Genomic DNA, 15560 nt, shown 5'->3' with positions numbered 1-15560 from the left:
GCAAGCTAGTTTCACTTTTATCCACTGCAATAACTGTATGTTCTGTATTTATTCTGATTAGTGCTGCTGTGTAAACCATACATGCAACCAGTCATGCCTCCTTAAATCTAATGAGTTAGCGACAGTGTGTGGCTGTCAGATGAACAATTTCTCTCTCTCTCTCTCTCTCTCTCCCCTCCTGATCTTTCCCTTTTATCGCTCTATACTCTCTAAAGACAAGGACCTTTTTGTGTGAAAGGGAAATCATAGGACTCACATGCTTGGGAAGAGAGAAAGTGAGTGATCACAGCAAAGGATAAGGTTGTTCAGAAGAGAAGAACAATTAAGAGGAGCGGACTGAAGTCATCTTGAGCTGGATAAAGTCTTCAGAACCGGACAGCTGTGAGCTAGACTGGACCACACCAGACAGGATACATAAGCATGGAGAATGGGAAAACAGAAACAGAAGGCCAGACGGAAGGTGTGTCAGAAGGTAAAACAGGTGTCAAAATACTTGAGCTGTAACTTGAAAAACTTGGACGAAAAATTCAGTTTTTTACTGCCACTGTGTTAATTCTATCTTTCAGTAATCAATTCATTGTTTAGTTTATAAAATGTCAACATCAGAACTTCTCAGATACCAAGGTGACGTCTTCAAATTGTTTGTTTTGTCCGAAAAACAGCCCAAAGAAAGAAAGTTCGAAATTTAAAAGTTCATTTTTTTCTTTTCTTCAATGGCTATGGATTATTTGAAATGCAACAGGTTTGGGCCAAGAAAGCTTCATTGGTTGAATGATGCCACAACCCAACAGAATTCATCTGATTGCAGATGTTTTGACACAAAAAACAATTGTCCCTCATCCAACAAGCTACCAGGCTATTTATCATAACATCTGCATCTGCAAAGAGCATAAAACACATCTTTTCACTTTAAGAGATGGAGCAGAAGAGCAGCAGCAGTCTGGCAAAACAAGTAGTAAAAAATAGAGCCCGACCAACACTGAATTTTGGGGGCCAATAACAATATTAATATTTCATAGTTACAAAAACTCCACTGATAATACATTAGCAATAGGCTAATATTGACCAATAATATTGGCCCGGCTGATTTAGCTTTAGTAGGAAATAATTCAATATTGTAATAAACTTTTAACGTCATTATTCCAGGAGAAAAGCCAAAAAAAAAGGGTGTTTGAAAAGACTAAAGAGTGCCCGAACCCATCACACAATAGCGTTTACTGGATTCCATGTACAATGTGCCATAGCATAATGGCATAATATTATACTATTAGTTTTAATGTTGTTTGTACATTAATTTAAATAAATTTAACATCATGTGTTTTCCTATCAGTGCTCCGATCACAGAAGCACATCCTCTTGGTTTGCCAATGGTTACCACTTTTGTCTTTATGCCTGTCACTCTGGGACAGTATAGCTTAATGTTGACATCTTGACGCCAACTTTTTCTGGCCTGCAGCAACTAAGCCAAGTTTTCAGAGGAAATTTATCATACCCTATGACAGAAAGACTACATTGTTGGACCCTGTATATTCTTTTTTGTTGTTGCTCTGTCACAGTTAAGAAATGTTACTCAATACAGATATGGTACATTGTGCCTGCGGGCCTCGTTAATTATGCATGATAATATATGTTAGTATGTATTTCAGATGACCCTCTGCAATGTTGACATCAGCCTCGATCTGTGACATTTCCACAACAAACACAAGCTTTGTGCTTTTATACAACCAGTTAACTGTCCCAAACTTTACTGCATTTAAAAGAAAAATCCATCATAAAAAGGAATTTCCTTGTGCAGCACTTTCTTTCAGCACTCCAATTAATTTGTAAACATGTCCTTCAAAGTTCTGCTGCAACGACTAATCAGTGATTTCATCAGAAGACACTTCCTGGAGCTGTTCCATTTACAAGGAAAATAGGAAAGACTGACAGTTACCCCGAGGCACAGGAAGATCAACTTAAAGGAGTGAAAGACATAAATGATGCTTGTTCTTGCGTGTAGTTTGATGAATCTCTTTTCTGAGAAGGAAAGGCATGTGTAGCCGTTTCAGGTCATAAACCTTACTGACGTCTGTGGCATAAGTTTTTTGTCATGAAACCTGGTGCAAATTGTTTTACCTCAAACACATCAAATGCAGACACACACCCTTCACCACAGAGACTTTTTAGTACAGATATGAACAACGTTCTCTTATAGTCACTCTGTTTAATTTTGTGTCTAATGATTCATATGATTCACAGTGTCTTTGGTTGTTGTTTGAATGTAGGCCTATATGTTAGAATTGAGAAGGCTCATGGACCAAGAGTTTGTAAAAGGTATTCCTGGGAGTTAAAAGGCATAAGTGCTTGTAATTGTAAGTTTTTAAATAAATGCATTTACCTCAAAGAAAAGAGTCCATTGCATCAACAGTGTTTTGCAGCCTTTACACAGCATTTTATAATATGTATAGTAAGAGTCAACAGGTTGGATTTAATGGAAAATCAAAGGTTAAAGTAAATTAAAGGTTTTTACTCAAGCAGAAAACTAGAGGAGGGCAGCTTCTGGTAAATCATCAGTGTCATTTTAATTTTGGGAAGCATTGATAATGGTACTGGAGTGAGATAAAAATGCTGCAAACATCCCTACTGTGTTCTCTGTTCTGAGTATATAATTCTTTAATTCTGATGAATGTGTTGATAAATAAATACAAAACTAAATTATATGAATAAGGATTTCCTGTGACAGCAGTAAGGTGTATTGTTCACAGTGGAAGTTTACATCTCTCTCATGACATTCAAGCCAGCGTAATGTGAACTTACATTTTCTACACATTCTTATCTAAGGTATGGATGTGTCATTCATTCGTGCCTTTTCAGTGTGCCTACTTGTGAATATGAAGTCATCATATGATGGAATCAATCAACACTTTCACAAAGTGAACTGTTGCCTCTGCCGGTGCCTAACTGGGTTTTCTTTTCTTTCTTTTAGTTAAAGAAGAAAATGTGGAGGAAGCTAACATAGAAATTGCTCAGGTAATCAATACCTCTTCTTTTCTACACAACTTTAGAAACCTTTTCATGGCCAATGACGTGAATGGCCAATTTCATCGACCAATCAGCAGAGTTGACAAAGCTACCACTCACTTTGACTGAAGGCTGGTAATACTTTGCCATGACTCTCTTGTCATTCAAGCCTTCCCTCCATCTGTCAGGAGCACAGGACTAAACATTTATGCATTTGAACCTTTTCTACATTAATCATAACTCACAAAAGCTGCAAAACATGAAATATTGTTTTCAAATGGAGTTCTGAATGAGTCTCACTGAGGCCACTAAAGTCAACTTCTAAACATTGTAGCGTTTACATTTGTGTACACTCTTACTCACTTCTTCAAAGGAACCAACCACGTTAGCTAAACTTGTAATTGATATAAAGATTTATGAGAAATCCATACTGTAATGGCTCTTTAGATCTGCAACCCAAAGTATAAAGACGTAGCATGTTGACTACTGATAGCATCAGAAAGGAAGGAGAGCAGAAGGCAAACAGACAGATGATCTATTCATTGTGCTGCCTGATGCCTTTCACATGACCAAGAGAGAGCGAGCAAGAGAGAGGTGGAAAGACTGGACGAGAGAGAGAGAGCTGCTTCAACCCATGTTATGTTCCCATGAGCTGATTCAGTTATGCCGGCTGAATGAATTCAATCAGCTATGAATGAAAAACTGCAGAGAAAAGGGGAAGCTGATAAAGAATCCACTACTTAAATAATATAATTAAGAAAGGATGTAAACATTTGTTTAAAAAAAGCAGGAATAAGTATGTAAGACATAGATGATGAAGCGATGAATGTAGGCTGCTGAAAGAAAATGTTCTCTACTATAAAAGAAGTCTGAAAAGACCCAAATGAAGATGCACCAAAACCAAAATAAGATAGAAACTAATGGAAAAACAAGACTCGTAGACCTAAAAGACAGTAAAGAAAAGTGGATGTTAAGAGAACAAAACGCACTCAAACACTGAAAACAACTTCCCGCAGAATACTAAAATCGAAATAGCTGATGAAATATAAACAGCACAAAGATATTGGAATAAATGTAGAGAAACAGAAACATTGTAAACAAGTAAACATCCCATAGTGGAGTCCTGATAGTGCACTTATTATTTGTTGCTCTAGCTGTCTGTATGGTGTCTTGTTGACTTCTGTCTGTATAGTTTAACCTGTACTGATGTCTTGCTGTTTCCTGTTGCTCTGATCTAAAATCATCTGGCCAAAGGACTACAGTCGAAAATTAGCCGGCTGGCTAACACTGGCACATTTACAGAAATGTTAATTAATGTGTGTTGTCCTTTATAAAATAAAGAATAAGAATAGAGGATTGTAAGACTTGTGGCCTTAAAATAACGAAACAAATGAAGAAAATAAGGGAATTTAAAATAACTCAAGTAAATACTTCGACAACATAAAACACACCACTAAAAACATGACGTATTCCTTTGCTTCTTGTGGTGCAGCTGCAGGGCCTGGTGGCTGAACTGCGCGTGGGGCTCCATGCTGCTTTGACGGAACTGTACGAGCTGCGTCAGAGGGACCATGGCCTGGAGGAGAAGCTCCAGGCCTATCAGACTGACGTGGATGATAAGATCATGGGCCTCAAGAACTTGCTCAACACTTTCAAGGTGCTGAGATACCACTACACAGTGAAAACACATGCACATACACAGAGTCTATTCTTGGTGAGATGGAGAGGCCGCTGTAACATAATTCAGAACATCTGACTGGAACTGTAAACTAATTTCATTTATTAGATAGGAAGGCAACTCTTTCAGACTACTTACTTCAGAAATACTGACAGGCATGTACATCTTCTATGTTGTAGGATCTGTGGAATTTACCATTTCCTGTTCATTACATTTATCTGCACAGACACAAACACACCAACTTCATAAACCCACAAAAGGGTGATTCATTCATAACATCATGAATTTTTTTACTTTCACACGATGCATCATGGTGTATTCTTTTTGATGGCTATGTGGAATATAATGAAAGATTGTTAAAGTTGAACATACACGCACATGCCAGTGTAATAAATGTGTATATGTGTATGTTGTTTCATATTTACTATGATTACCACACCTCAGATGGTGCACAGAACTATTTTCTTTAGTTTTAGTGACATTTAGAATACATTTCCCATAAATCCTCACATTGTTTAACGATTTGTTATGTCTGTGGCTTCACTTAAGAAGTTCTCTGTGTTGAAAGAGATTTTTCCAGCTGCTTTAGTAATAGTGCTTTAACTCTAGTTGGTCTGTAAGAAAAATGCTATCTTCTTTATTCGTGCACTCAGCGCCCAGCAGATTTCCCTCCAAATCCTACCTGGCAGCACACAGTGTAAAATATAGCACTGGCACTTTCAGTCTTGACACTAATGCAGTTCCTTTGTATAATCTGCTTGCAGGATGAGCTCAATGTGGCATTGCTCCACATAAAGGATGTGTCGAGCAGACAGAGGGAGGTGCAGAAGAGGATAGAACTGTTTCAGTCAGAAAACGATATCATCTCTGTTCCACAAAGGTAGGGCAACATAGGAACATACGTAAAAAGGGATGTACTGTAGATATACACAAATTTGTTTCATCCACAAAAATACATTAGAATCCCATTTAATGTCACACTATTGCACTCTTCTCACTTATCTGCTGTTTTGATGTATATAAATTTAGCACAAAAAGTAAGGAAATTTGTTTTTGGTAGATTATTTCTCTTTGGTAACAATGCTTTTTGGCAATAAATCTTATACCGTTGGAAAGCCTGTTTAGTTCCCTTTCAAATGGTGCCCGATTTGTAAGGAATATGCATTTGTGGGATGAGCTGAGTATGTGGGTTATGCCCATGAACATTTTGCCAAATCTTCTCTGTCAGTGCCAATCAGCTTATTCTGCCATTGACTCGTTTGGTGTTTGGTGGATTGGATGATTGAAGTTTGAAGAAACAAGACATGATTTGTCGCAAGTCAGCCAACGTGGTTGTGTTAGTCACTCTGGCACGAACAGCAAGCCCAAGCTGATCCCACAAGTGTTCAATGGGGTTGAGGTCAGGACTGCTGGTTGAAGAATGGGATGCCATCCCACAGCAATGTGTGACCAGGCTGGTGACCAGCATGAGGAGGAGGTGCCAGGCTGTTGTGGCTGTGTATGGTTCTTCAACATGCTACTCAGGCTCCTGTTTGAGAAATTAATACATTGTTCAATTGCCAATATGTCTTGTTTCTTCAAACTTCAATCATCCAATCCTCCAAACACCAAACAAGTCAATGGCAGAATAAGCTGTTTGGCACTGGCAGAGAATTTTTCATGGGCGCAACCCACATACTCAGTGCTGCTGCTCATCCCACAAATGCATGTTCCTTACAAATGGGGCACCATTTGAAAGGGAACTAAACAGGCTTTCCAACGGTATAAGATTTATTGACAGAGAAATAATCTACCAAACACAAATTTCCTTACTTTTTGTGCTAAGTTTATGATGTATATACAGTATGTGTAGACCTCTAGAATGCCTACTAATGACATCACAGTGCGGTTGAGCTGAACTATGATGTGTAACTTGTTAAATAAGTTGTTTTTAATCTTCTTTTACTTGGCTCCCAGCCAGCCAGACCTCAGTGTTATTCAACACTTCTTTTCCAGTCTGCCAAATAGTAGCTCACCACAGAGGAGCACCACATCCACACAGAGTGAGTCTATGTGTGAATGTCATTCACGTCTATCCACTAAACTATAAGGGAAGAAGCATAAGTGAAGAAAATTAAACAACAGATTTATAAAAGCCATTCACTCACATTTATGCATATGTGTGTGTGTGTGTGTGTGTGTGTGTGTGTGTGTGTGTGTGTTGCAGCCTCTACCTCTGAACAGGAGGCTCAGCAGCAGCAGAGAGGTTGTCCGCCCCGATCTCCAGCGCGGGGAGAGAGGAAGAACAGCAGAGACGACACAGAGACCGCCAACAGCCAAACTGAAAACAGTAAGAAATATGTGTTAATGCAACTAATGATAATAGTACCACTGCACTTCCATTACCACTTACCACCACGAGTCACTACTACTACTACTCACAGTTTGCTCAGTAATCCCACTACACACACAATACATGCCCATTCATTAAATAAATAATTTGACATTTTGGGAAATACACTTTCTCGCTGTCTCGCCCAGCGACCAGACGAGAAGGTCAATATCACTTTCATGTGTGTCCATTAAATGTAAGGCTACAGCCAGCAGCCAGTTAGCTTAGCTTAGCATACATACTAGAAACAGGGGGAAATCTAAAGCTCACTAATATTCTTATACTTAACATAATATCTTGTTCTTGAAGTTTTCTTGTCACCTTAAGTTTGCCAGGCAACTAGAGTAGGCTCCAGGAAGTCACTACACCCGCTCAAGAAATAGTAGCCTAACCATAACAGCACGAACTGTCATTTTTAAACTTTGTTTTTGTACGGATTAAACACGCAAGCTATGTGTTATTTAATTAACTTTAGAGCCACTGGTAGGTGGATTTTTATGTCTTTGGACAGAGCCAGGCTAGCTGTTTTCCTTTGTTTCCAGTCTTTATGCTAAGCTAAGCTAACTGTCTCCTGGCTCCAGCCTCAAATTGAACGGACAGATATAAGTCAGATGAAGTGTACTGGAAGTGTATTTTCCAAAATGTCAAACTTTTCGCTTGACTTGAACAGATGTTTAAGTACATATGGCAAAATATATAGTTTTAGTCTTATATTATGTCTGTGTGTGTGTGCAGATAAGAGACAGAGAGTCGCTCTCGAGTTGCTGGAGTCAGAGAGAATTTATGTGTCCCACCTGTCTCTGTTACTGAAGGCCAACATCTCCTTTAATGGATCAGAAGCTCTCACCTCCAAAGACAAACGGTAAGCCTGCAGTGCGGACACACAAAGACAACCGAATTCAGTTTGACTAAAAGGGTCAATTTCTCAAAATCTTACTTGGACATCCAAAACACACCTAATTCAAATGAACCAATACTAAAAATGGAGCTAATTTAATACTTTTTCTCTGTAGACAGGTCTCACTTAAACAATAAGTACATATAAGAAGGTGCACACACAACCTTTGGAAACGCAGAATGACCCAGACATCGCCAACCTTATCTGATGTCGAAAATATCTCTCTATATTGTGAGCCATAAACTTAATAAATATCACAGATTACAGTGATTTCTATATTTGTCTATCACTAACTAACTAATCCACATAAACACACATAGATCAACACTCATACATCTATTCCAGGAGTGGCTACCAATCTAATTTCAGAGCTTACAGTGAGGGGATAACAGGAAATAAACTAATTAAATAAAATCAAGTTATAAACACCAGTGAGACAGAGAGGATACTCTTTTAGAAAAGACTCTACACAGCTTGCTAATGTAATCACTGCTTCAGCTTCAGCACACGTGTTCCCAATGACTAAAAGCGCCAATGAAAAGGTGCAAATGCTGAACTGGGTCCTAAGGATTGCATTTGTTTTAATCTGATTTACCTGCTGCCAGATGTTTGTCACATAAGATGGCACAATAATTGTCACAAAGTTCAGTATATTACATAAAAGGTCAAACATGAAGGATGTTTGCAATTACTTCCGTATATGGGCTGGTTCTGGGAGCTGAAACAATATTCACATTTCGAAGAAATGAATGAAATTTTACAAAAACGTGCATTAAAACCATTTTCACATGTTGGCTTCACATGTCATTTTTCTGTAAGACAAGAACATGTTTCATTCTTATTTTATCAGTTTGTGCCTTCTCTTGTTTTTTGTTGTTGCAACAAAGAAAGTTTTCTCTGTGTACCCTCTTCTCACTTTCTCGCTGTCTTTAGTCCGTTTCCCAGCACTCTGAGGTTTCTGATCCAGCAGCACCTTGAGCTCCTCCATACTCTCCAGGAGCGTGTGCTCAAGAGCCAGTGGCAAGGCATCATGGGAGATGTGTTTATGAGGCTTACCAGCAAAGAGGTAAACCACAAATTCAAATTTTGAATATAGAGAGTAATTTTTATGTGTATTTTACCAACTTTCACCATTTGTTTGAACAATTTGTAAGGTCAAAATGAAGTTGCTTTACAAGACAGTAGCCCATAAAGATGCTTGTGCTAGCTCGGGTTGCTGCTCCAATGTCTGTATACAGTCCAGGCTGAGTAGCTTGTGCAACAGATTGCTTCACTTCTTTGCACTTGTTCACTTCTTTTTGAAATAATTGAATCACTGTTGACAAAGTATATTAAGGAATCATTTGGTATAATGCAATTTGATACAACACAACTACCCCAAACCACAGCCTCCAAAATGACCACAAAGTTTAACCAGCAACAATAACCAAACATGAAAATCTCTAGAAAAGTAGGATATATCTACAAAAGATGTGGACCTCCAGATTATTTGCTTGTAAATCAAAGACCTCCTACTCACAATGCACAGTGCTGTTCCAGGCTATTTAATGCGGAGGGGTCTTGGTCTTGTGACTGTGACTGGCTGTTTATAATGAATCTGAATCACTTTGGCAGCCATGACGAACATTAAAAGAAATGTCAAATTCCAGCAGAGCCATGTTGAAAGTTGGAGAACAGATGTAGTACAGAAACAGCAGTGATTCTTGTTACCACTGTACACAATTACTGATACTAATCCTTAGCTGACAAAATTACAATTATTTGAAAGACTTGACCCCCCCCCCCCCCTCCCCACACACACACACACACACACACACACACACACACACAGGTATTCTATCGACACTGAATGGTGATGGTAATGTTCCGATTTGTATATAAAAAAGGTTATTTCTATAAAAAAAAAACATTTGAGTGCACAGGATTTCCATTTTCATTTGAGGGAACTTCCTCTCAGACAAAATTGGGAATTCAATTCGCCACAAAGTTTAAAAATGTAAATGTTCCAGGGATGTGTGGACTTTAAGAATCAAAAATAAAAAAAGAAAAACTGTTTTGTTATATTAGGAGGCTGCTAGTGGCAGCCAAACCCCTGCTGAAAGCCAAAAGCAGACACAATACACTGAAGCTGATGAGTCTATTAAAGCCAATGTGTGGCTAATTGGCTCTGAGTGAATGGGAGGAAATGAAGTAATTGGTAGGAACACCTACCTATTTAGAAAAAATAAAGGCATGTTTACAATGCATTATGGGTCCTCGCTCACTGATAGCTGGAGAGCTTAAGGAAGAAAAACTGCAGGAAAGAAATAAAAAGAATAAAAGAAAAGGAATCCTAATTACAAATTTATCAAAATATTATTACATGAAACAAATGTCTTTATACAGTTATTGGACTTTTGTAATAGGTTTCCTTTTTAAATAGTTTTTTACTTAAAATTCCCTTCATTTAGTTTGTTATATGTGCTTATATTTCATGTGGATTAGAGGAAGGCCTGAAAATGATAGATTGCGCTGGTATGGTTTCTTGGCTTGGAAAATGGAGGGTGGCCAGTGGAAGTGCAGCACAGACCTAGTGGAGTGGTGTGCCCCCCCCCCCCCCCTCTCTCCTAACTACTTGGGGGGTGCCTGACATGGCCTAACATCTCTCTCTACTTCGTCTTTCTGTCCTCCTACAGAGTGACTTCTTGGACTTTTATGTGTCCTACCTGAAGGAGCTTCCAGAATGTCTGTCAGTCGTCACCATGCTTGCCTCCACCTCAATGAAATCTTCTGCCTTCCTGGAGGTAACACAAAAGGAGACATGATGAGATCAGGACAGGAAGTGATGTGATAGGCCATGATATGACATGAAAAGCATTACATGACAGTATGGTAATTCAGAATATGTTGAAACCTAAAATACCAACACCAGCATCCCTGTTATTCCAAAACCACTCAGAAATGCTTCAGTGGCTCTAACTTAAATATGTAGAAGCCACTTTGGCTGGTAACCCAAAACGTTAATATCAAGTCCTGTTTGTGTACCATAGCTACAGATACAGCTGAATAAAGACACATTGCTTATACCTGCTGTACTAACTGGTTTTGTTCTTCCATCCTGATTGGTTGCACGGTGCTTCTATCAGAGTGAAATAACGGGTGATGAATCCAAACCCTCCCTCCACACTCTGCTCCTTCAGCCAGTTCAGAGGATCCCTGAGTACCTGCTCCTGCTACAGGTTGGGTTAAGGCACACTTTAAAATGCCATACACTGTCAATTTAAACTCAAACATTATAAAGCACATGTCATACATGTAACGAAAACGCCACGCACTTTATATTGAAAAAGTTAATTGAACAACAAATATTAATGCATGAAGATAGAAACATGATCATGGAGTGGAAACAGAAAACTATGACTATTTAATATCTCATTGATGCTGATGAATCTGAAGACAACTTCTGCTCAAAGATGTGTGAACATAAATAAGTAAGTTGTATATCTGTGTTTGTGCAGAGGCTGCTAAGGCAGACACACGCAGAGCACCCAGACTACTACCTGCTGCTGGTGTGCATCCAGCAGTTCAGGTCCTTCACGGCTCAGTACCACCACCTCCTCCAGCACAACCAGGAGCTTCTGCTGCACAACCGCAATGAGGTGAAGAGGTCAGTTACCACTCTACAAAAAAATAGCAAACATGCTTAAAGGTAAGAGGTTAAACAAGACATATTCCCACTGTTTGAACCTAACAAAATAAGGGGATCTGCACTGCAGGTCTACCATGAAACAGCTGTTAAAGACAGTAGAAAGTGGGATTCCAGCTAACAACATTGGCTCACCGTACCCTTGCAACAGTGCCACATTGTGAGTATTTTTACATTCTTAACTACCTTCCTATTTGTTGCTAGGCAGGTAACATACAGTGGGTTTATCAGTGTTTTGCTGTTAAAAAGGTTGATGAATCCTCTTATATGAATCATCTATTCCTCAAAGAGAACATGTCAACCAGGTGAAGCGGAGCAAGCAGCGTCTCCTGGAGCAGATCCAGTCTCATCATTTCCAGGATTGGGATCGCGACCAGGAACCCGAAACTCATTGTTACGACACAGAGTGGCCCTCCCAGATCCACTTCTTCAGCCCCGAGCTGGACTCACGGAGCCACAAACCAACAGGTCTGTAGTCACAGAAACTTCTAATTATAATTTTTCCAGGCATGCTGGGTGTTTTATTTGGTAGGCTTGTGATTCAAATTAAGTGCTTGTCAGATTGTCAGCTTCTGACACATATCTTTTTTATCACTGTGAAACTCACAATCGAACACACATGCCCACTTCAAGGAGCTGATTTATTGTGTCTCTCTATGACTACAGGTTTTTCGTCTATCAACCAAATATGGCCATTTGGGACAGGCATAAACACATACCTTTAGACATGTTCAGACAACACTTCTTCTCAAGCATACTGAACCTTTTAAGTAGCATACCTGGAGTTGGTATAAATTACGTCTCTTGCTTAAAAACACAACAGGGTGACTGCTTGCCAACACAGGGGTTTAACCCTGGTCTACCCTGGTAATGAAAGACCTGCCAAGGCATTACATCGTGTTGCCCAGTGACAAGAAATAGGAGAAGAGTAGACTTTTAAAAAGTCTTATGCCAAAGTCTAACCCCATGTGAAATCAAACATTTTCTGGCAAATGCTGACTAAAATCCATCAATCCCTTAAGTCCAAGACACAGGCCTCAATGTCTTGGGTCAACAAGACAGGGTACACTCAGCATCTTGGCACCCTGGTCTTTGTAGACCTGTTTGTAATTATTTTGTTTAGGTTTTTCATGTCGCTTTATGTATCCCAATATACGGATTTGGCAGAAACCGATATGCAACTCTTAACCCTAACCCATGTTTTGGGGCAATTGCCCCATCGGTCAACCAGTGAACCAACCTTTGGCTTTCAGGTCTTGGCAGTATCCCAAAGAGTGAAGCATCTGAGAGGTCCATGTCATGCCAGAATCATCTGCCCTCCAGACCTGCAGACGTCCGTCAGGTTCAACCAGGCTCCGCTTTGGCCGATGCCCTTGGAGAGTTCCTTCTCCCTCCAGACCCTCCAGGGATGGAGAGCCTCTATGAAGAGGACAGAAGTTCCTTTCATGATGTCTCCATGTTCGACCGCTGTTCCTCTGCCTCTTCAGATTCCTCTATTGACATTGCTTTTGTGAGGTGCCCCAAAGCCCCTTCAGCATCACATCACGCAATGGCAGCCAATGTGTCAACAACCCGAGATGTCTTTGGCAATGGTGGAAGCCATGGGAATGGTTACAAACTGCCCAAGCGAGGATGTGTATCTCCAGATGAAGCTGTAATGATGCGCCGCAATCAGCATCGTCCTCTTCAGGCCAGCCAGCGTAAAAGCAAGGTGAGCATGTATGTGCTTATATGTACGTAGAGATAAAGATTCTACAGTAAAATGATTCTTAAATGTGTAAAAATCAAGTATCTTTTCTCTGCTGTCTAGTCACTGAACGGTCTGCAGATGGACAACACAGTGAGTGGTCTGGATGGTGGTCCTCTATCAGACCACCCCAAAAGGTTGGGACTGGGCAGCCATGCCAAGCTGGAGCGCCAGGGCAGTAAGGGCAGCAAGGGGTGTCCCACCCCATCCCGTAAGGTCCACAGCCCCTTGGGGAACAGAGTGGATATCAACAAGCACAGTGATGATCTTCATGGGCTGCTCAGCATTGTGGGTTTCAGCAAATATGGCAACAAATCAATATGTCTTTACCTGAAAGCTGTCCGTCTGTCAGTTGAACATTGAGCACAGAATGAATGGTACCAAATGTAATCAAACCATAATTGAAATAAATCTATTGTTGTGTTTAACCCCACCAGGATTCCGGGTTCCAATCATGGGGGGATGAGTCAAAATGGAGAGGCGGGACAGAGGAGAATAACCACACCCCATTCAGCGAGAGGAGTCGGAAGCAGGACAAAGGAGGCTTCAGGAGCTCGTTCAAGAAACTCTTCAAGAAGAAGTAAGAATGGAAATGAGCACAGGAATGGCTTGATACTGTAGCTGTTTTGAGTGATTGTGAAAAGAGGGAGGTACATGGACACTCTGACGTGAAGGAATCAAACTGACCTATGTGCTTTCTTTCCAACAGGAGCAGTGATGAGAAGAAAGAGAAGGGAGGTGAGAAAACACCAGAAAACCAAAACAACGGTGAACACGAGACACCGGGGAAAAATCCCAAACTGGTACAGCTGGAGATAAACCGTGGCACAGCTGTATGAACACCACTCTATCACACACAGACTGATCAATTAGAAAGTGTAATACATACAAGTTTAAGATACAAACTGAGGTTGTTTTACATTTACAACTGCTATATAAATGCTGTACATGTGTAAGCCATTTAGCTAAGCAACTTTTCCTTTTATCATTTCCAAATATAAATGTAAGTTTTATTTGAAAGACAAAATCCTGCCCCTGGCCTTTATACTGAGGGAAAGCATTTGACATTGCTGTGGACGCCATTTATCAACAAAACAGTAATGAAGGTTTTAGTCTTTGTAATAGTACGAGTATAGTAATGCTTGCCCACACCAAGATGACACAGGAGGATAAGGTCCTTAGATTACATGTGTTTTGAGTCAGTTTAGATTAAATGTGACTATGCAGACCAAATTAGACTTTTTGTTAATGAAGATGTGGTCACAAATGTGTCCACTAGAGGGCATAGTTTGACACAATCCATCCCTATACTGTAAATAGCTCTGCTCTACCTTCAGTTTTCCAAATTTTCAGAGAACAAACTCCTTTTTTTCCCCTTTTTTCCCCAAGGTGTATCATTTCTACCCCAACTTTCAAATCTGTGCAAACCTAATATAGAGCCTCTTTTGAAGTGTTTAAAGTTTGATTTGACAGATGGTTCCCCATTTATCTGTCATTGTGGGAGAATAGCACTCTAAATATGATTGCTATTCCTAAATTTGACTATTTCACCCCTTAACCGGCTCTGACACCTATTTCTTCAGTACAAATGTCTACCTGAAATTGTTCAATAAAAGGTCCACACTGAAAATGCATTATGTTGCTCAGCTGGTTCCTTTTCCTTTTAAAATGGACTTAACTTGGACATACATGTTGTTATAAATAGGCTATTATTCTAGGTATCAGCAGATGAATTGATTAAAAGTTCCAGTCTTTCACCGTTAACACTTAATTTGATTCTGTAGGTTTTTTTTAACCCCCACTTACAAAACATTTAAATCATTTTAAACACTCAATCACTCACTCACATTCAGCAGGCTGCAGATTCTTCACAAGGACCAGCTGTTTGGTCCTTGTTAGAAGTGCCAACTTCTGCCACTTGCAAGCAAGAATCTGTTAGCTCAAATAAAAGAAAGAGGGAACATTATCGTGTCACACTATCCTTTAGTTGATATTAAATATTCAACAGTAAAACAAAATTAGCTTGTGGTTATAAAGCACCAAAAATCTGCTTTTGAATTATTCTTTTTTTATTATTATACTTTCTTAAGATATGAACTTGTGCACAATAGGCTCTTTCCTTGACCATTAGAGAAGGGAGCTTACAGTAAGTATCACTGTTTGAAGAAATAATCATCATGC

At 39.6% G+C, this 15560-nt stretch overlaps 1 protein-coding gene across 1 annotated transcript; it reads left to right on the top strand.

Moving 5' to 3' along the window:
- Positions 1-14979, top strand: arhgef33 (Rho guanine nucleotide exchange factor (GEF) 33). Its single transcript, XM_031316104.2, has 17 exons — positions 1-472; positions 2966-3009; positions 4493-4657; positions 5443-5558; positions 6635-6720; positions 6885-7007; positions 7785-7911; positions 8881-9013; positions 10623-10730; positions 11073-11165; positions 11445-11593; positions 11703-11792; positions 11922-12100; positions 12886-13343; positions 13443-13667; positions 13817-13959; positions 14089-14979. Exons 1-17 carry the CDS (start codon positions 421-423, stop codon positions 14216-14218), a joined length of 2421 nt encoding a protein of 806 aa, XP_031171964.1. The 5' UTR covers positions 1-420; the 3' UTR covers positions 14219-14979.
- The last annotated feature ends 581 nt before the right edge of the window (positions 14980-15560 follow it).

Source organism: Sander lucioperca, chromosome 15 (assembly GCF_008315115.2).
Source record: "Sander lucioperca isolate FBNREF2018 chromosome 15, SLUC_FBN_1.2, whole genome shotgun sequence".
NCBI classification, from domain to species: domain Eukaryota; kingdom Metazoa; phylum Chordata; class Actinopteri; order Perciformes; family Percidae; genus Sander; species Sander lucioperca.
This window is presented reverse-complemented; position numbering and strand designations above follow the sequence as displayed.